Source organism: Amphibalanus amphitrite, unplaced genomic scaffold (assembly GCF_019059575.1).
Source record: "Amphibalanus amphitrite isolate SeventyFive unplaced genomic scaffold, NRLGWU_Aamphi_draft 000980F_arrow, whole genome shotgun sequence".
Taxonomy (NCBI): Eukaryota; Metazoa; Arthropoda; class Thecostraca; order Balanomorpha; family Balanidae; genus Amphibalanus; species Amphibalanus amphitrite.
In genome coordinates, this window is record NW_024882474.1 from 66,056 (window position 1) to 85,719 (window position 19,664).

The 19,664-nt window shown below is 51.9% G+C and overlaps 1 protein-coding gene across 2 annotated transcripts in view; it reads right to left on the reverse strand.

Moving 5' to 3' along the window:
• The window catches only part of LOC122368830 (furin-like protease 2), a 68,904-nt gene that overhangs the window by 20,827 nt on the left and 28,413 nt on the right, over nt 1-19,664 (reverse strand). For both annotated transcript variants that reach the window (XM_043343093.1, XM_043343094.1), the window contains exons 3-10: nt 19,388-19,492; nt 18,569-18,823; nt 18,149-18,283; nt 14,198-14,357; nt 12,195-12,367; nt 9,782-9,912; nt 1,239-1,384; nt 231-395 (exon numbers count right to left, since the gene is read on the reverse strand). In XM_043343093.1, the coding sequence (XP_043199028.1) occupies nt 231-395; nt 1,239-1,384; nt 9,782-9,912; nt 12,195-12,367; nt 14,198-14,357; nt 18,149-18,283; nt 18,569-18,823; nt 19,388-19,492 (1,270 nt within the window). The remainder of the gene's footprint in view (nt 1-230; nt 396-1,238; nt 1,385-9,781; nt 9,913-12,194; nt 12,368-14,197; nt 14,358-18,148; nt 18,284-18,568; nt 18,824-19,387; nt 19,493-19,664) is intronic.

A 19,664-nucleotide genomic window follows, 5' to 3' on the forward strand; every position in this document is an offset into this window, starting at 1 on the left:
ACGGGGAGCTCAAATACACGGCATGGAGAGATAGATCCGGGAGAGAGCCAGAAACTCAAGCGGGGCTGATCATTATATGGTCATCAAATGTGTCTCCCACACATTTTCAAAAAGCTGCTCGATGACATCAACAATGTTTCTTGTCGCTCATCCATCTCATGAATGTCAAACCCATGTCCTGCCTCATTCACCACCCCACCCCACTGCGTCCCATCCCGTCCCTAGCTCACCCTTCCGTCCGACACCGTTGGTGAGCCAGCCGAGCTCGTGCGCCAGTGGCTCCGGCCGAGACGTCATCAGCGTGATATACTGCATGTCCCGCCAGGTCAGGTTGGGGTTGGCTCCCAGTGTCAGAGCGATGATACCGGCGGCCAGCGGAGCCGACGCCGAGGTACCTGCCGAGAAGGGACGACCGGGAAGGGACGGTCAGTCGGCGGGCGATAGACAGAAATGATCCCATGACAAGATCCCGAGTGGTGTACATCAGAAGTCGGTGCTGAGACAACAAATGTCAATTGGTGGATGTCGGAAAGGAGAATGCGATATCACGACGGTCACCAGGTAGCGGCGATTGGTAACCGATCTGAACGTTAAGGAGGAACGGGCAGGGGTTGATTGGACAAGAGCCGACAAGATAATGCTGAGGGCCACGGCTTGGATGAGGTGAGGATAGGTTTGGCTGACAAACGGCAGAGAGGCCAGCCGAGTGGCTTCATCTGTGCGAACAACAGAAATGAGAGCGTTTAGGGTTTTTGATTGACTATGAAGTCGATTCAGTTAACGCAGACCGCTTCTCGGCATTTCAGGATGTAGCTCACCTGAATTAACGAAAGAATAAGGCTATTTAAACTTCCATCCAAACTTCAGATTCACTAATTAACAGCTCTCACTTCAATTACTGTATTGCCAGAGCCAGACGTGGACTTAAAGCTCAGAGAGACATTGCGACAACTTCACCCGTTCACTACCATCGAAGCAAAATTGCACTAATTTTCCGGTTAACGGCAACTGGATCAGTAGACCCAAAAGACACAGGTGTGAACTAGAGAACCAAAGGGACACATTACAGGTGTGCTCCAGAGAGACCAAAAGAACACATATGTTAACTAGCCGGACCTTATGTGACCTCTCACCCGTGTGTGAGCTCTCACCTATGTGTGACCTCTCACCCGTGTGCGAGCTCTCACCTGTGTGACCTCTCACCGTGTGTGACCTCTCACCCGTGTGAGACCACTCACCTGTGTGTGACACTGTGCAGATGTGTTTGGGTCGGAGGGCGGCGTCCTGGTCGCAGGTGGCGATCGATTTGTCCTGGGACGGCAGACCGGAGCTGTAGGTGGTAGCCAGGGTGGAAGCACACTCCTCCAGGTACCACGGCTTCTTCCTGAAACAGAGAGAGACACGTCCCACTGTCAGTCAGCGCCGGCCGCCACCGGCCACCCGGTGACCGCGTCAGTCAGGGTCCCTCTCCCTAGCCTACCAGGTGTCCCAGGCAGTCACAATGTGGGTTATCACAATGTCATTGTCACAATGTAGGTGTCCACCGCGCGGTGTCCTCTGAGACAGCCAGAGTTCGCCGCCTGCCGCGTCCCTGTCAGCCAGCGCCGGCCGCCGCCCAGTGTCCGAGTGCCGTGGCAGCGGATGTGTGTGTGCTGTTATTATGTGTTGAGTTGTGTGATGAGTTTCGGGGCTTAACGGCTATCAGCCCATGTAGGCTATCATTCCATGGTGTGCTGATGTGAATGAACAATACCTTGCCACTTTTAGATCGTTACGAGCGAGCGAGCGCAGCGAGCGAGCGAGTTCATACTGAATTAAGGGAAAATCCTGAGTATGAGCGGCCGGCCGGCCGGCCGGCCGTGGGGACGCTCTTCAAAAGCTAATATCTTAGGAACGGGACATCCGATTGACAAGCGGTCTTCTTTACTGAATGTCACTTGGATGTAAAAGTTCTGTGGTGTGATGGCCACCATGCGTTCTTGCCAACCACCGCGTGGTAAAGTTGGACATTTTTTAAGAACCCCCAAAATTGCAACCTCAATAACGGCACAACGGTTGGGCCGATTGAATTGAAACTCGGTATACAGTTATACCGAGTTTCAATTCATCAGATAATTCATCTGCATGTGTTAAGGTTGGGGTGCTACAGCACGTGCGCACGTGCAGGGGGCGCTCCCAGATCTCGAGAACGGCTGGGCCGATTGCGCTCAAATTTGGTACACGGCTGGGGACCAGTTAGTAGGGTGCCGTGCAAAAGTCAGTTTGGACCCCGCTTGCACGTGCGCACGTGCAGAATGCCGCTTCCAGATCTCAGGAACGGCTGGGCCGATTGCGTTCAAATTTGGCATACCGCTAGCGACCGGTTAGAAGGGTGCTTTGCACAAGCCCGTTGGAAGTACCCTCTCGCCCTTGCGCACGTGCAGGGCTCACTATCTCGCTCGCTCGTTCTTCTCCCAAAAGGCGTTTTACTGGTTTAACCCGCGCCCCGTAGGGCTACCGGCGGACCCTACCACCCGTAGGGGGGGGGGGGCCGTTTCGGCCCCCCCCCTAAGATCTCGGAAAGTTACCGGCCGATTTTCAAAATTCAAACGGCGTTCGATAGCCCCACCCGGGAACTACCTTGTGACCAAATTTCATTGACCTAGGTCAAACCGATGACGTCACAGGTCAGGTCAAAGGTCAGATTTTCACCGTTCACAGGCAATTCAAGAAATGTGCTGTGAAAGCGAGTAAATTGGTATTTTATTGAAAACCATCGATGGTACATTGTTCGTCAAACACATACTTTGCTATCTGAGGTCACTGATACCAGGTCAGGTCACAGCGAGGTCAGGTCACCGGGGGTCACAATATGAATGTGTCGTGTGATACATGTTTTCTGGTCCATTTTACATGACAAATGCGATTATGTGGGTTAGGCAGCCTTTGGGGCCAGCCTAGGTCACGTTTTTGAGAAGGTCAGGTCAAGGTCAGGTCAAATTAGGTCAAATTTCAAAGTTGATATTTTTGCATAAAATGGGTATCGATTCGATGCAGCTCGTCACGGGGAGTCTAATGGTGGTCTTCGTTTTGCTCTACGAGTTCTAGAATTGCCAAAAATTGAGTTTGAAAATTTGACGTCATCATTTTTGAACAGTTTTTTCGCTATAACTTGGCCAAAAAACGAGGTATCGATCTGAAATTTGGTATGTAGATAGAAGACGGTAAGTACTATCATATATATTCCGGTTTTTTCGAAACTCAAAAAACTTTTTGGATTTTTTGGCGAATATATCCAAAAAATGCTTTTTTGATTTTTGGGGGTCAAAACTCAAAAGTTTCAAAAATTCGAGATAGCAGTTTTGTAGCCCTGTCAATTCTACACCTTTTATGTCTTGATCATTTTTCTGTATCTTCAAAGCTGTAGTCTTGACAGGTCTTCTCGCGAAGGTCTTTTTTCGGTCGAAAATGACAGAACATGACGTCACTCTGACGTCATTTGTGGCCAACCTATCATAGCCTCTGGAAAATTTTTTGGTCACAATGTGTAAAATTGATGCCCGGACGGGTCCTGAAAGTTTGGTGGCGATATCTCCAGCCGTTTAGGAGATATCGACCGAAAAGGACAGGGGGGGGCCGTTTCGGCCCCCCCCCCTACGGGGCGCGGGTTAATAACAGAAGACTGTTAACGGCCTCTGGAGAACCTGTTTTCACTTAAACTTATTCCAATCGTAGTTCCTAAGAATGTGTGGCGACGCTTTGGAAAGTTGAACTGGCGGAAAACAAAAGTTATCAGCAGAATGACTGTTTATAATGATCCAGCGAAATAATGACGAACCCACGAAATAATGAAATAACATCTAAAGAGGAAGTCTCATTCGTTCCCGTTTCAAATCAGACGACAGCGTCAGGGGTTGTCCCACGTGATCGACCACGTGAACCACGTGACCGAGTTGCCAATGATCAGCCATCAGGAGGCAGGTCTGTAAAATCCAGCCCTCTTCCGTCAGCGGCCGGCTGTTGCCACGCCGCTTTGAATGGCGGGCGACAAAGTTACCAGCTGGGTCCGTGTAATTAACGCCGGCAGCCGGCTCGGAGCGCAGGGACCGACGAGCCGCTCACGCTACCCCGGGCCGCGTGGGCATAGCGGCGGGAGCACTGGGCGGGCGGGCGGAGGGGCACACCGAGCCTGGTCAGTGTCACGGCAGATCGGATCTATAAATGCATCAGATTTAGACATCGTGCGCGGAGGCCTCTGACTTATCTCTCCTGGTTCCCAAGCATGTTTGGAAAAGTTAAAGAGTACTCGACAGAACCTTTCTACGCCTGTCGAATAAACGGGAGAACTCAGCTCTTGCCTAGTTAAACAAGCAGGCACTTACTGTTGCTACAATCAACATAACCGTTCTTCCACTTATGTGCGAAGTTTCGGGGCTGTGCTCACATTCAATCACCCTTAAACCCGCATGTTACGACGATTCAATTAAATATACCAAAATGACGGTCACACAGCGACTTACTAGAGCTATCACCGAGATCGTTCAGCTCACTGTGAGTGTGAAGGCAAGACAACTCTCGCACTTCCCGCACCTTTAGCGAGCATACAGGACTTTCACAATATCGCAGGACACCCATCCGATATAATACGCCCACGATTGTATAACAAGGCCGGCGATGGAGCTGTCATTTCAGTTCACCGAGCGGGGTGCCGCCGTGAGTTGTGCACTGTGTAGACACTCGGGTCGTGCAGCAAGGTGACGGGTAGTTTCAGGATAGTACACAGCGGGCCACTGTGTAGTCCATTGTGCAGATACTCGACTCGTGTGGGGAGGTGACGGCACTAGCGGAGGTAAGGAGGCTCGTATGGCGGGTATTGACGGCCCTGGTGAATAATTGATAAAGACGTGGTGCAAACGGCCGACGGACAAACATGATAAAAGAAGGATGGATGGTAAGGCGATTGGAGAGACCCTAACACACCGACTCTGACAGCTGAGGAGCGGATCCATCATTTAGTCAGTCAAACAACAACACCACCACGACGAGAAATAAGCACAAATACATAGTCCATGACACACACTTGCGGCTGGATAGCATTGCATAAGCAACCGGACTTCACACCAAACCCAGTCACGAATCGCCAAACGTTGTCCATCTCCATACTTCCAAGGCGCTCATTTCCACCTCAGACCGCCCTAAAGCCGTGGCCACACCGCGCGCGCCACAGGCCGCGCCGGACCTCAAGCGGGCACCACACGGCGTCATTGCACCACTGACCGATCTGTGTTCGGTGCCGACTGTTTCGCTCGCCAGCCGTCCGCGCTAAAAGGATGGCCCCGGCGCCCCAAGTCGAGTGGGTACTGCGGTGGAGCGTCGAGGCCGGCACAGACGGGCTAACGGGCCACTCGGCTCAGCCGGCTGTTTGGAAGTAATGAACTGGGCCGGCCGGACCGGCCCAACTGCAGCTGTTCATGGGCCCGGCGCCCGCCCGGGATTACACAGGGGCAGTAACGGACGGCGCTGGCGCTCCCGCCACCTGCAGTGGCACTTATCTAATGCGCTGCCCACCCGGCGAGATATTTTGGACCAGGATTTTCAGGGTAACACAGCTCTCACAAGTAAGTAGGCTACAGCTAAACATACGTACCGAGGTCTCCAGGGTAAAGTCATTATCACGAGTAAAGAGTAAATGGAAGCTAAATATACACCAGTGAGGCAGCGTAGGTGTACACAGCATACGCAGTGCTTTGACAATAAAAAATACATGTGATTTGTGAATAATTCAAAAAGAAAAGATGCGGGGGCAGAGAGGTGTGACTAACATGTGAGGCCGTTCATATCTGACTATACCCGCGCGGCAGACCCGCCTTACGATTGCATGGAACATTCACAGACTGTATGTCCGAGCACCACACTCATACCCTGTGACCTGAGGCCGACCCGATCCCGACAGAAGCAGTGATCGTAAACAACAGCCACAAAGACCCACCGACTAGCGGCAGATATCCGCTGGGGTCAGTGGGATCATCTCTACAATGCCGCGGAGCAGACAGGGCAGCATCATGAGGTGTTTCCAATGCAGGAGCAGCCTCGGTAATACAGAGCCGAGGGGTTTCCACTGAATCCAGACTGCAGAATTTCCACCGTCGCTGACACATGTAATCAGGAGATGGATCACCAATAGCAGACACCCAATTGGGGGCGAAGAGAGGACTACAAAGACGCTCTCAATTCAGTCCGGCCGCAGAGAGATGAATGTTAACACACCATAGCGCCGCCCTGACGACCATCGAATTCAACTGGCACAGGCGCTGGGCCGGTCAATTTGCAGGCATTGTGGGACGGTCGGCGGAGACGGGGTGCCACCGGTGGCGCTGCCCGGGTCGGTCCCAGAGTCCGGTCAGGCGGCGGCGTCCGCTCGCCGCTGGAAAGGTCAGCCGTCCCGGCCGCCGTGCCGGCGCGCCGTCTGTGATCTGGCCGGGCCCAGATAACACGCGTCTGGCGGCCGCCCGGCCGGCGATCCACTGATTTGATTCAGCCCCCGGCGTTCAGATGTCCGAGTGGGCGGAATGGGCAGCGGCGGGGGATCGAACGGGGGTCGGATCGGCCAGCGGGACCCGGGCAGTCTACACTCTACCTCCACCAGCGCCTGGTCAAAGACCTTCCCACGGGTACATCTGTTCACATACAAAACCAGCTGCCGGTCTGTCCGTCACGCTAGCCGCTTGGCTTATTTCTACCTAAGCAAACTTACAAGTTTGGGTTGTCACTCACTTGCTTTTTATATTGTATTTAAGTATCAAAGACAACAGCAAGCAATTGCCATCTATGACGTGCTCGTACATACATTACAATACTCGAATTGCTTTGGTAACGACATAACAATGTCATCTACGACCAATGTCATCGAAGACCGTCATGCAGTAACAATCGGCAATTGGCATAATCATCGAGCGTAGCGACACATCTTATCGGAAATCACTCCATGAAAATGAGGGAACAAAGCAAATACTTGCATCATCCTTACTTATATCATTTACATGCAATTACTCGTGGGTTATTGGTCAGGCCCGGATCATTTTAAACACTTAAAGACTGTCAATTCATCATTACACGCCTAAGTGGCTTTTGAATATGCCGATGATGGACAATCAAACAAGGTTTTGCCTAATAGCATAGCGTTTCTGTCGTTGACGATTCAACCCGCATATATCAGAATTCGTCGAAATGGGTTCTCGCTTATCATTCTCAGTAACCAGAAACAAGACAATGATGAATGGACAGTGGACATTGCTGTGTTTTGGACCGTCTTATTTTGATAATAGTGTCCGTACATAACAAAGGCCTCGCACCAATGATTTGGCATCCTGACAGTGACCACCAACGGTACCAAGCTCACAATGTAGGTAGTTTTCCGGCATACCAATGCTCGGGTCATCACGGGGATCCACAGACAGTCACGAACTTAACTTTTTCAGTCACGATAACAAACCATGAAAAACTATTTCCGCCCGAACTCATAACATATCGACTTTCGAGTCGTATATCTGAGAGCTACTTCATACTTTGTCCTACAAAGTGCCTGTAGCATGTAAGCAACAGAGATGAAACGCCAAAAAACGCCAATAATTGACATTACTTTCCACAATCGATAATGGAAAGGTGTGCACTTTGTTCGCCTAAATCCGGCTGCGATCGGTAGCAAAGCCCCAGCTTAGCGTCTTGAGCCCTTCACCAGAAACCAATTCAACAACACCGTGCGTGTGAGCGCCGCGCCAAGGAGAGGTCAAATACTTCTTCCTCTAGGGACCGAACTCAAAGAACTTGTGAAAGGTCAGACCTGTTGCCTCTAAGGATGACGCTCATCTCCCTTCAGTCCAGCGGTGCCACTTACATCATACACTCGACCATCCACTACACAGCTGCCCGGTAGTCACGGCACACGGGACGGCAGCGCTAAATGGTATGAGGCGGCTGTGTCAATTGACACCTGACTGTGTGTCACGCTCCAACACGCACATTGACACGAGGTCATCAGCTGGATGGCGAGCCATCTCTGTTACCTAGTCGCTGTCCGTGTCACCATTGGGTGGCACTGGAGCGGGCAGATTGGAGGAGGCAGTCGGAACGAGCCGGGCACGTGCTTACATAACGGCAGAGCCGGAGCCGGAGACAGAAACAGTGATCCAGAGAGACAGGTCTCTTCCTGTTCGGCACTGGGAGTCGCAGCCACGGATTGATGAACCCGTGATATATTCAAGCCACGAGGGCAGATATTGACCGAAAAACTATACCGCATTTTAATCACCCGGCCGACTTGTGGCTTCACTGGCAGCATCCCATCCGCCTTCAGCGCTAATTGACAGATAATCAGTCATGCCTGCCCTGTCGCTGCCTGACACGAGCCCTGACTGCCCCATATGTATGCACAGGGTCGTGCGCGCGGCCGCACGGCGTGCCTCGTTGGCATTCCGTGTCAGCACGGCTGAGGCCAGCCCGGTAATGGTAGGCGTCTCCGGGGGACCCGGCGACGGCCGCGCCGCAAAACAGCGGCACCTGCGGGTCTCTGCCGCCACAGGCACGGGCAGAGGTGACATAAATTAGCGCCCCCGATCCCGCTGTACGCTGAGCTGAGCGGAAACTGAGGATAACAGCATTCCGCGGGCCTCCTGCACCGCCAGTGTGGGTACAGGTGACGGAACACAGCGCCCAGTGGGTCCTCACTGAACCAGGCCGCTGAGACGAGAAGCAGTTGAAGGGAACAGCCGCCAGCGGGCCCGCCGCCGGCCCCGGTCTCAGGGACAGGCGGTAAATATCGCCCGCCGGGCCTGCCGCTGCTGCCTCCGAGCAATGGGGCGGGAGGCGAAGTGGAAATATTATTAAATATTTAACATTTTGTGCTTCAGGCTGGCGCACGGCTTCTTGGATAGCTGGTATGGTAAGGTTCTTAGCTTTTACGAATCATGTATCTTTCGTTGTCAGTGGTTTACGCATATAAATATATGCATGCATGTAGTAACCCGAACGGGCTCTGATTCACGAATAGAATGGGAGCCTTTCACGAATCCTTCCTTTTCATCTACGAAACTTTCAGAAGCCTTGAACCTTAATACTTCGATGCCTACCTGTTTAGGCAGTTCTAAAGTAACTCTCTAGAAGCTTTCATTTGACATCCGGGATACGCGATTGTATGTGAATTAAGAAGTTGATAAAACCATAATGGAAGCACCTACCTCAGGTCCTTCCCTTGAGACAAGACGATATTACCGGCTTATGTGGCAAAACGTCGAAGTAAGAGCCACGCATTGTCAAAATGCAGTTGTTGACGAAAACTACGTAGTTACTTTGCTTCGACTTCATTGAAATATGACATGTCAACTGTCATTCGAACATGTGGCTGGGTTGGAGGCTGAGCGAAATATATGATGATGTTGCAAATACAAGTCCAAATGTTTGCGATAAATTGAGCAGCCTCGGGCTGTAAACAGATATCTTTTAGGATAATCAAATCCGACTCCAAATTCCAGAGTTAGCAATGTCGTTATCGCGTAGAAGGAACCTGGCTGGGCCAGCTGCGCATTCTACGTAGTACGCGCATTAGCCGGGATTGGTGCGTTGAACGGAAGCACACGCCCTACCCTAGTTTGCGCTATTCCCGATCTTATCTACCCTGGCCCGCCAACCAAATTTATCCCTGCACGGTCGCATGTCAAGTCTCTGTAACCGCCGTGCTCAGTACATAGCCAGTAGGTACATCAGTCATTCCGCGAACCCCCTCCACCCTCCCGCCGATCGCACTCACCCGCCCTGCGTGGCCGAGGAGATGGACAGCGTGAAGATGCTGTTGGTGTAGCCGTCACAGTTGCAGTTGTCCACGTAGCGGCCGCCGTTACCGGAGGCCCAGACGAAGATGGAGCCCTTGCCGCCGCGGCCCTGCGGGGGACGCAGAGGGGACGTTACTGAAGGCTCGGTCCAATAAATCCAGAAGGAGAGAAAGTTACGCCGGATAGGATAGGTGGGAGTAGGCCGGGTCGGACGCACGCCGCTCAGATTGGGACCAGTACAGCGGTGGTAAGGTCAGAGTGCGCTGTGGTCGCAGAAATCCTAGCTGTATTGGACGACGTCGACAGACACATGCTTTATTCTGGGCCGATAGTGATCGCATCTAGAAACCTGTGCTGGACAGTGTCATCGCACGACTCCAGGATGGGATAAATAACCCTGGGAACTCAAGGTAGATTTCTATATTTGTTTTCTCGGTACATTCATATTTGTCATGTCAATCTACGCCCCCTGTATTTATTTCTAAAACATAGGCTAGGAGCTTCAAACCTTAGGCAAAAGTTTTATGGCGAATACGCAATATGACGCAATATATTGCGTGGGGAATAGCCCAGCTGCAGTTTAAGTACACAATATTATAGTACATTTTTGCCACCGACGCATGTTAAAAAAGTTCAGTTAAATTTTTGTATAAAGGTGGCCTGCTGAAAGCCAGAAGCGCGAGAGACTGTTAATTTCAGTCGACGGCAAAACTCGGAAACGCCTATCAAAACCAATGCATAAAAACACGGCGGTTAATTTCATTATACGGCAGTTTTCTTCTCTTCAAAAGCTCCCTGTTGAACAATGCGTTCGATGACTGAAACCTCAATAAAAATCCGTTCATGGAAGCTTGTAGCTTGGAATAAAGTAAATTGCGAAACAGGTGGACAAGTGAATGTTGCAAGAACACAGCCTTAATATGATGACTTCGACTTATCTAATTTATTTCAAAGAGATGGATTAGCAGGTTACGCATAAATTTAGAAGGCAGATTTCGAGGCATATGTAGTTCTCAAGAGCCAGTAAAAGAGCCATTGACGCTGACCCTTACAAAACGGGAAGAACAGCACTGCCAGGAGCCAGTGTTCGTAGTAAGATCGACGCTTGTTATCCTACCTTCATGGATATTGGATGTCAAAATATAAGAAAGAGGAGAGAACGCAACTACATTTTCCCACTAATGAAGACAAAACATGTTTCCGCAACGCCTACTCCTCACTCGCAATTACTTCATAGCATGAATGTCTAATAAAAGTAACAGACGCGTCTCGCATGTTTACCAGGAAATATCTGAGAAATCGGGGATGAATTTCAAGCAAAATACGACGTGGTAGGCAATGCACAATTTGTATAGGCATAGTGAGACCAAGTGGTAGATTAATTTCATTATTCGCCCATCGTGTGTTAAAGGCCATTGGCAATAATTTTCATTATACGCCCAAAGATTTACCCATTTGCTGCCCCCACCCCATCTTCCGTGTCCCTCCTTAATGTCGAAGCCCAAAAGCGAACTCTTTCTCAGAGATGCGTTGGTGCTCGGTGCCAAAAATTTACTATAATAAATTTAATTGCCCGGTCCGAATACTATACCAACCATGATACGGTCGCTTTCCCTCAAGGGTGTTTTCATTGAATGTGCTCGCAGGCTCGCACATTCAATGCGAAAATTGCACTCATTTCATTCGTGCAATTTTCGAAAATAGCATCCTCACTCCGTTCGGACGCTATTTTCGATGAAATAATGCCCTCACTTCGTTCGGACATTATTTTAAAACACCCTTGGGAAAGCGACCGAATAATGTCTGGTATAGTGTTCGGACCCGGCAATTAAATATATATTATACCGATACATTAAAGTTACTCCCAGCATCAAGGATGCTTTTCTAGCATACTCGTGGAAACTTGTCAAAACTCCAGTCGCTGAAGGATCTAAATCTATAAAAAGTTTCAGCATCCTGTTAGCTGTTAAATTGTAAGCAAACATTGTCAAAATACCAATACTGTAGAGGAAGGGTGTGCACATACACACAGGTTCCACTTTTCAGCCTTACGAGTAACGAACGAAACTTGAGAGAGCTATATGAATGGAGGGCAAGCAGGACAAACGATTCGCATGCCAGAGAACAAGAAAGCCACGAATAGACCACATCAAGCCGGGATACCGAGCATGCGGGATGGTGAGCTCGTTAGCGCTCAAGCTCGCAGATAGGCGGGTGCGCCTTCGGTTCACTAGAAGCCGGCATGAGAGGCTAGTCAGTGCGGCATCAGAGGCGCCCTGCGCCATCTTATCGAGCTCAGTGGCGCCACCTGCTACACCCTCCCTCCCACACACCAGGGAGGTTATCCGGACCGCCTCCCGGGGAGTGGGGAGCGCCTCCCGGCAGCGCTACCTTCAGCACGCCCTCGATGAAGGCGCGCCGTGCCAGCGGGCCGGGCCCGTCCACCGTCTTGCCGTCGTCCTCGGGCCCCCAGCTGGCACTGTAGACGTCGATGTAGTTCCTGCGGTAGCTGAGCGCCTTGGCCTCCACGTAGTCGTTCACCCCGCCGTCCAGCATGCGCACTCCTGAGCCGCGGGGGGAGGCGGTGGACGGAGTCGGTGAGGCGAGACCAGACCATAGCCGAGGACAGACCAGACAGACCACACCGGGAGGGACCGGACCACGGACCAGATCGGGACGGACAGACCAGACCAGACCAGACCAAATGAACATCAAGGAAGGGTAAGAAATTATAGCATATAGACCACGGACCAGAAGAACAATGCACCAGGGTACAGAACAGACCCAAAGACGGAGACACCGTGTACCCGCATGGTGACAGAGAAAAATATATGGACGGACTGAAGGGTAACAAAGATACAGCCACGTAACGGACGATCAGAACCGGGGACCAGAGACGCCGCGCCCGCAATAAGCAGTGCAGTGCGAGGGAGAAACTTTAGACAGAAACGGGATTCGGCACTTCGATGTGAGGTGGTTCAGAAATAAGATACCCGGGCCCGCCAATCACATTCGGTGTTAACAATGATAAGAAGACATACCCAAAACCAGGCTGTCCAGATAGAATATACATAATATACTTAATGGCCATTGACGTCGAAGTAGCTAATTACACTAAACTGCTGCTGCCTTTGATCCCTCTCGGTCATTTTACCAAAGTCAACGCTAATCTCAAATCTAAATCAACTTTGGCCACCCCAATAGTCTCAATTCACAGTCAGAGTCGCCCCAGGACACGTCCAGCGACCACCGCGGAGCCATCCCGGATCTAATGACATCAGTGTGACGTCACCGAGTCCGTCCGCCGCCGTCGGTACTAGTGATATAAATTACAGAAAATCGGAATACCGATACCAAACCAAATTCTAATAAAAAACATGTGAAAATACCAAAAAAAAACCAACTTGAGAATACGAGGAAAATACCAACTTTTTACCAAATTGTCAGCCTCATATACATTAGTCAGGGTTCGTAATACCAACAAAATACCAAAAGCATTAGAACTGAAATACCAAATTACCTATTTGGCATCGGTTTGGTATCGGTATACCAAGAAGTTGGTATCCGATTGACATCTCTAGTCGGCACCGGGTCGGTCAGATACGAAGCTGCACCAGACAGCTCCGCGCAAGGGTGACTTTCCCAGCGGTTCGAGACCCAACGGGCAACGGCTCAGACATGGCCGGACGGCCTTGGGCGGTACGGCGCCCACCGCGGTGAGAGAGAAGTGACTGGGAGAGCGGGAGGGGGTGGCTGGGAGAGCGGGAAGGGTAACTGGGAGACAGGGTGGTTGAGAGAGAGGATGGGTGAGTGGGAGAGAGGAGGAGTGGCTGGGAGAGAGGAGGGATGACTGGGAGAGCGGGAGCTGGGAGAGCGGGAGAGGTAGCTGGGAGAGGGGGTGGTTGTAACCGTACAGGATGTTTGCGGTGATATAAATCCCAACCAGCTGCCTCGGACCCTGGCGTCCCTATCAGATGGTGTGACTGACGGGAAGCTGAACAGTGAACAGTTCGGTATCTAGAAGCACGGGCCTCGCCGCTGTCGTCCCCCGCAATTTTTTCCCAACGCGTCTGATAGGCACTCCACGCCAAGATTACTTTATTACTCCTTTACCGAGAGTACCAATGTTTTCACACGTCGCGAAGCTCAAATCTGGGGGATCCTTTCACCCATTGACCCCATTCTCATTCAAAACCCACAAACACTTATAGTTTAAACCTAAGTCTCCGACTTTAAACAATACGGCGAAACTCAATCAACATCAACTCACATTTCCTTCTCAGAGCTCCCAGGACACCCAACAACAACCACACGACAAAAGCCTCTCCACCCCAGTCACGCCCGTAACGTCTATCAGTCCCCCCCCCCCCCACTGACGCAGCCGCGTCTCTAACCTCCGATGCTAGCGTTGGGCGCCACTCCGACGCCGCAGTACTGGTTGCCGGCGATGGCGGCCACCTCGCCGGCGCAGCGCGTGCCGTGCCGGTTGAAGCCGTCGTCGCGCGGTGTCGGGTCGTCGTCGTCGTCGTTGATGTCGAGGGACGCCCTGCCGTCCTGTGGGGGTGGGGGGGGGGAGGGGTCAGCCGGGCGGTCGAGCGACCACTGTCCGGTCAATAAGGAGACGCGGGATGTGGCACATATGATGAAATCGGAAAACATGTCTGCGGTTGGTTGTGTGTTGTTGACGCAAAGTCGAGAACGAGCAATCTGCGGTGTGCTTCAGTAGACTCCACAGCCAGCTGACATACGTCATGGCACGGAATCTACCGATCTACCTGCTTGGAGACACCAACTTTGACGTCACCCGTCACGAGAAGCCAGGAGTGACGTCATACCTCCAGCAGTTGGACGACCTGTCACTGAAGCAGCTCATAGTCGAACCAACACATCCTGGACTAAACCCTTCACTCATCGACCACTTCATCACCAACAAGCCTGAAGATACGTCAAACGTCAGAGTGGTCCCCTGCAACATCAGTGACCACGACCTCATCGCTGCGTCTGTCTCCGTCACCAAAGCGCGGCACGCGGTCAGGACCATCGCCGTCCGATCCACCAGACACGTCAACGTCGACGCCACTCTCGACTTCCTTCAAGCTGACTGGGCTCAACTGGACGGCTCCAACAACACTACCGATAAGTGGGCCAGCTTCTACAACATATGGGATCCCATCATCGATAGGCATATGCCCATGAGGACAATCCCATTGAAGCACCGGCCATATCCGTGGTTGCAGGATGAAGACGTCCAGGAAGCAATGACAGCCAGAGACCAGGCGCGCGTCGACAGAGAGTGCACGCCGTGTGACGTCACGGAACGGGAGTTCCGTGAGCGCCGGAACGCCGTCAAAGTAGTGCTGAACAGAGCCTGCTCATCTTACTTCAAGACCTCTTTCAAGCACTCCAGATCCCGGACATGGCGTGACATCCGCCAGTTCATGGTGTCGTCGAAGAAGACAGGGCACAGTGTCGACAGTCCGATGGGCCGCAGCTCCGAGTGGATGGAGCGGCTCAACAGCTACTTCACGTCCGTCGGCCCTGACGTGGCGCGCTCGCTGGCGGCGGCTGACACCGGAGAGCCGCTGCCGCCGCGCCCACCGCGCGTGTGCAGTGGGGCGTTTGCACCGCAGCCGGCCACGCTCCCCGAACTGTCCACGGCGCTGGGGCGCATGGGAACATCTCGTGCATGCGGTGCAGACGGCATCACCATCGAGATGCTGAAGCTGACGTTCCCTGTCGTGGGTCCCCATCTCCTGCGTGTCGTCAACTCATGCATTGTTAACCGTGACATGCCTCGGGAATGGAAAGCGGCGACTGTCACTCCCCTCTTCAAGGGCGGTGACAAGAGTGATCCCAGCAACTATCGACCGATTTCCATTTTACCTGTAGTTGCTAAACTGTGTGAACGAGTGATATGTACCCAGCTGATGACGTATCTATCGAGTCATTGCATTTTGTGCCCGCAGCAGTATGGTTTCCGTCCCGGTCTGTCCACGGAGGCGGCTGTGCTGGACGCTGTCACATACGCCACTGAGAACATCGACCGAGGACAAGTGACGTCACTAGTAACAGCAGACACGTCGAAGGCGTTTGACAGCGTCGAGCACGGCCGTCTCCTGGACAAGCTGGGTTGGTATGGTATCCAACCTGACTGGTTTGCTGACTGGCTTCAGGGGCGGACTCAGGTCATCAGAGGGGGGTCGACACGTGCCTATGACGTCACGCATGGTGTGATCCAGGGATCCATTTTGGGACCTGTTCTATTTTTACTTTTTACGAACGACCTGACCGCACACATGCCCTACGGCAAAGTGATTTTGTACGCAGATGACGCCCAATTCCTGGACACAGAACTGCCTTCAAACAGTGACATTCTTAAAAATCGAGTCGAACGTAACCTCTCCACTGCATTTAAGTGGTTCACTCAGAACAGACTGAGGATAAATCCATCCAAAACGGAAATGGTTATTATTAAATCGAAGCGGAAAATCTTTGAGAAAAATTTCTCAGTTAAATTTGGAACAGATACGATTCTCCCAGCTCAAAGTGTCAAGGTTCTGGGCGTCATCATTGATCGGCATCTGACGTGGGAAAAACATGTATCAGCAGCTGTGCAGCGCTGCTACGCTGTGTTGATAGGCCTGGCCAGGATGCGTCACCGACTACCAGAGGATACCAAGCGCCTGCTCGTTGAAGCGCTAGTCCTTCCACATGTGCGCTATTGTATCAGTGTTTGGGGTAGCTGCACGGTAGAGCAGAAGAAGCGGATCCAGAAGGCTGTGAACTTCGGTGCTAGGATTGTAACTGGACTGGGCCGCCGCGAACATGTTACACCGGTGCTGCAGCAGCTCGGATGGGGAAAGCTGGATGATATGCTGAAGGATCATGATATCTCGATTGTAAAACGACTACTCACTGCGTCAGACGCATCGGAGATCCTGAGAGCGAAGCTCGTGCATCGCTCTGAGATATCCGGCCAGAGTACCCGAGCAGCAGCGAGTGGCCAGCTGCAGTTGCCACGCGTCAAAACAGAGATGGCGCGACGCAGTTTTCTTTTTAGAGCAGTTGCTGCATGGAACAGTGTTCTGAAGTGATAGGTCTGTCCTCGTGCCTTTTATTTTTTATCTATATAGTATCTACCTACATGTATGCATTTTAGTGGTTCTTATTTTCTTTAAGGATTTCTATCTATTTTGTAGCCATTGACATATTTTACCATCAGCTTGTATGCTGATGTCATGCACCTATTTCATTGCCTTCTATATTTCCACTTTTATAGGGTGTTCATTTTTAGAGTAGCCACAGTTTAGCACTACTGTGCAATTTTAACATTGTATGTTTGATAGATAGGTGTCTGGCGTTGGTTTGTCTGTGCAATGTCTGTCAAAAGTGTTTTGCATTTATGTATTGACGTGGATACCATAAAATCCACTTTGTGGAGGATCCTAATACATCATCTATCTATCTATCTATCTATCTATCTAACATTGATCCACTCCATACGTCACTGAACAGCGTAGTGGCATATGGTCAAACTGGGAAATATTATGATAATGCAAAACTACGCAATTAGTTGTGCGCAGTAGGCCCCAGTCCATCTCCTCCCATCCACCCGCTGTGTTCTGTATGCACGTTCCAAACGACCTCCTACCGACCCACACGGCCACATCCCGTTCCACAGACTGACTGCCCGGAGCAGTCGGTGAGCCACCCCCCGTGACCCAGTATTGTCCAGCTGATTGGATTTCACTGTCGGCTGTACCCCCTCCCCGCACCGCAGTAAAACCCTGCACAATCACAGTAGGTCGCCAAGGGCAGGCTAGTCTGATACCTACTTCAATCCAATTAACAGTCGAGTTACATCACCCCTCACAGCATAAATACACAGGATGATGACATCTAATCACAACTACATCCTATTCAGAACATTCTGACAAATTTATGGCAATTACAGCTCTGTGGCCTGTAAACCACACCACCCGAAACTCTGACATCTCTGTGAGCTCTACACGTCTGGCTGCCTGTCGCTGGCGGCCAGAGGGCGGTTGGAGGGACTGCTGCTTAGTAGTGGTTGTAGAAGCTAGTCACATCGACATTCCACCCTCGACGCCGGGAGTGAAGAGCAGTTTTTGCATCGTTTCCCTTGGGACTGAACTCACAGTGAACTCGCGGTACAAGTTTGTGATTGCAGCTGAAATCAATGCAGCTTCAGTAAAAACGTAAAAAAGTGCACTGCAAACGTACGATTGCTCCCAGTTAAGGCATCATGTGATGAGAAAGCTGCCATATAAGTAACGCTAGACCGTATTCGTTGCTCAGAGCGGTCTGCAGCCGCGGCGACTCACGTAGTTTGCGGCCAGGTCCGGGTGGTTGGGCTGGATGCCGTCGTCCAGGATGGAGACGACCACGCCCTGGCCGCGGTAGCCCTGCTGCCAGGCGGGCAGCACGTTCATGTCGCTGCCGTCCCGGGCGCCGCCGTTCTGACGGCACAGAACAGACACACCTCGGTCAGGGAAGAGATACGGCGGTCAGGGGAGATGAAGCGGTCAGGAGGAGATGCAGCGCGGTCGGAGGAGAAATAGAGCGGTCAGATAAAAGATAGATACAATTAGAAGATGAGGAAGAGATGCTCAATGATTGCTGGCAAGATATAAAAAAATTGTCCATCAAAAGCATAGATGTGCGATGGGTAACGATTAGAACTGCAAAGCATTAGTAACACCAGACCACAGCAGTGTTTGGAACGCCACCCCGGCTGCACTAACCAGGTACCACTGTTCCTTGAACAGCGGGTCGGGCCAGTAGTCGGCCGCCGTGCTGCGCCGGAACTCCGTCTGAGGCGGCGGCTCCTGCGGCGCCGGCGGAGGGTCCTCCTTCAGGGTGGCGCGCCGCAGCGGCCCGGCAGCGGACGGCCCCGAGTCTGAGATTTCGTTCAGCAGCTCCTCAGTCAGCCCGCCGCTGTCACCGGCGCCGTCCCGCTTCCGGCGCGTTTTGTAGTACTGCTGATCCGCCCATAGTATCTGAGCAAATATGAGGGGATGAGGGTCACTGCCAGTGCGATCTGTCACCAACGGGAATATTGCACACTGTACGGTCATTTCAGCGGCTCCGATACAGCTCCACGCGACATACGATGAGTAAACAAAACCGGCAGTAAAACGCGCTTAGATGACGGCAAAAGAGTCAGCTGCATTACAGCAGCCCAGTGTGGGAAGCAGCGACTGCTAACCTTCTACGTTAGGGCAGCAGCTAGCCACCACTCCACTATAAAACGCAAGACGAATCTTAGAACACAGGGGAAGCAATCCTTGGTGATGTATGCTGCAGAAGAACGACGGGGGAAAGGCAGTGTATAATAATGCACTCATCTCACTGCCAGTCTTACGTCTAGCCTTGTGCATTCATCCGTCTCAATAGTCTAGCCTCATTTAATTCGTCCATAAACCGTTATATCCTGCTTACTCTCCCCGCCTCCGACCGTGGCCCATTCCAGACTCACCCCTCCCAGGCTCCTCACCCCTCTCCCTCTGCTCCTCCCCGCTCCCTGCACCACACCGGAGCCACTCTCCCCTGGCTCTCCTCACCTCGTCTGTCTCCCGGAGCCGGTCGGTGTGGTGCTGGGAGTGCTGTGTGGAGCGTTTGTGCACCGTGTGACACTCAAACAGGTAGTGGTCCGTCAGGTCGCCGATCTGAGAAATAGAGGGCAGGAAGAGAGGGGAAGTCACAACACGGTCAAGGTCACGGCTAGGGAGTACCACGACTCCGGCGTAGTTGATTGAAGGCTCACTAAGTTGACCATGACTAGGGCTGAAGGTTAGGCTGAAGTTGACTGAAACGGTAACACGCTGCAGAGTCTGCGCT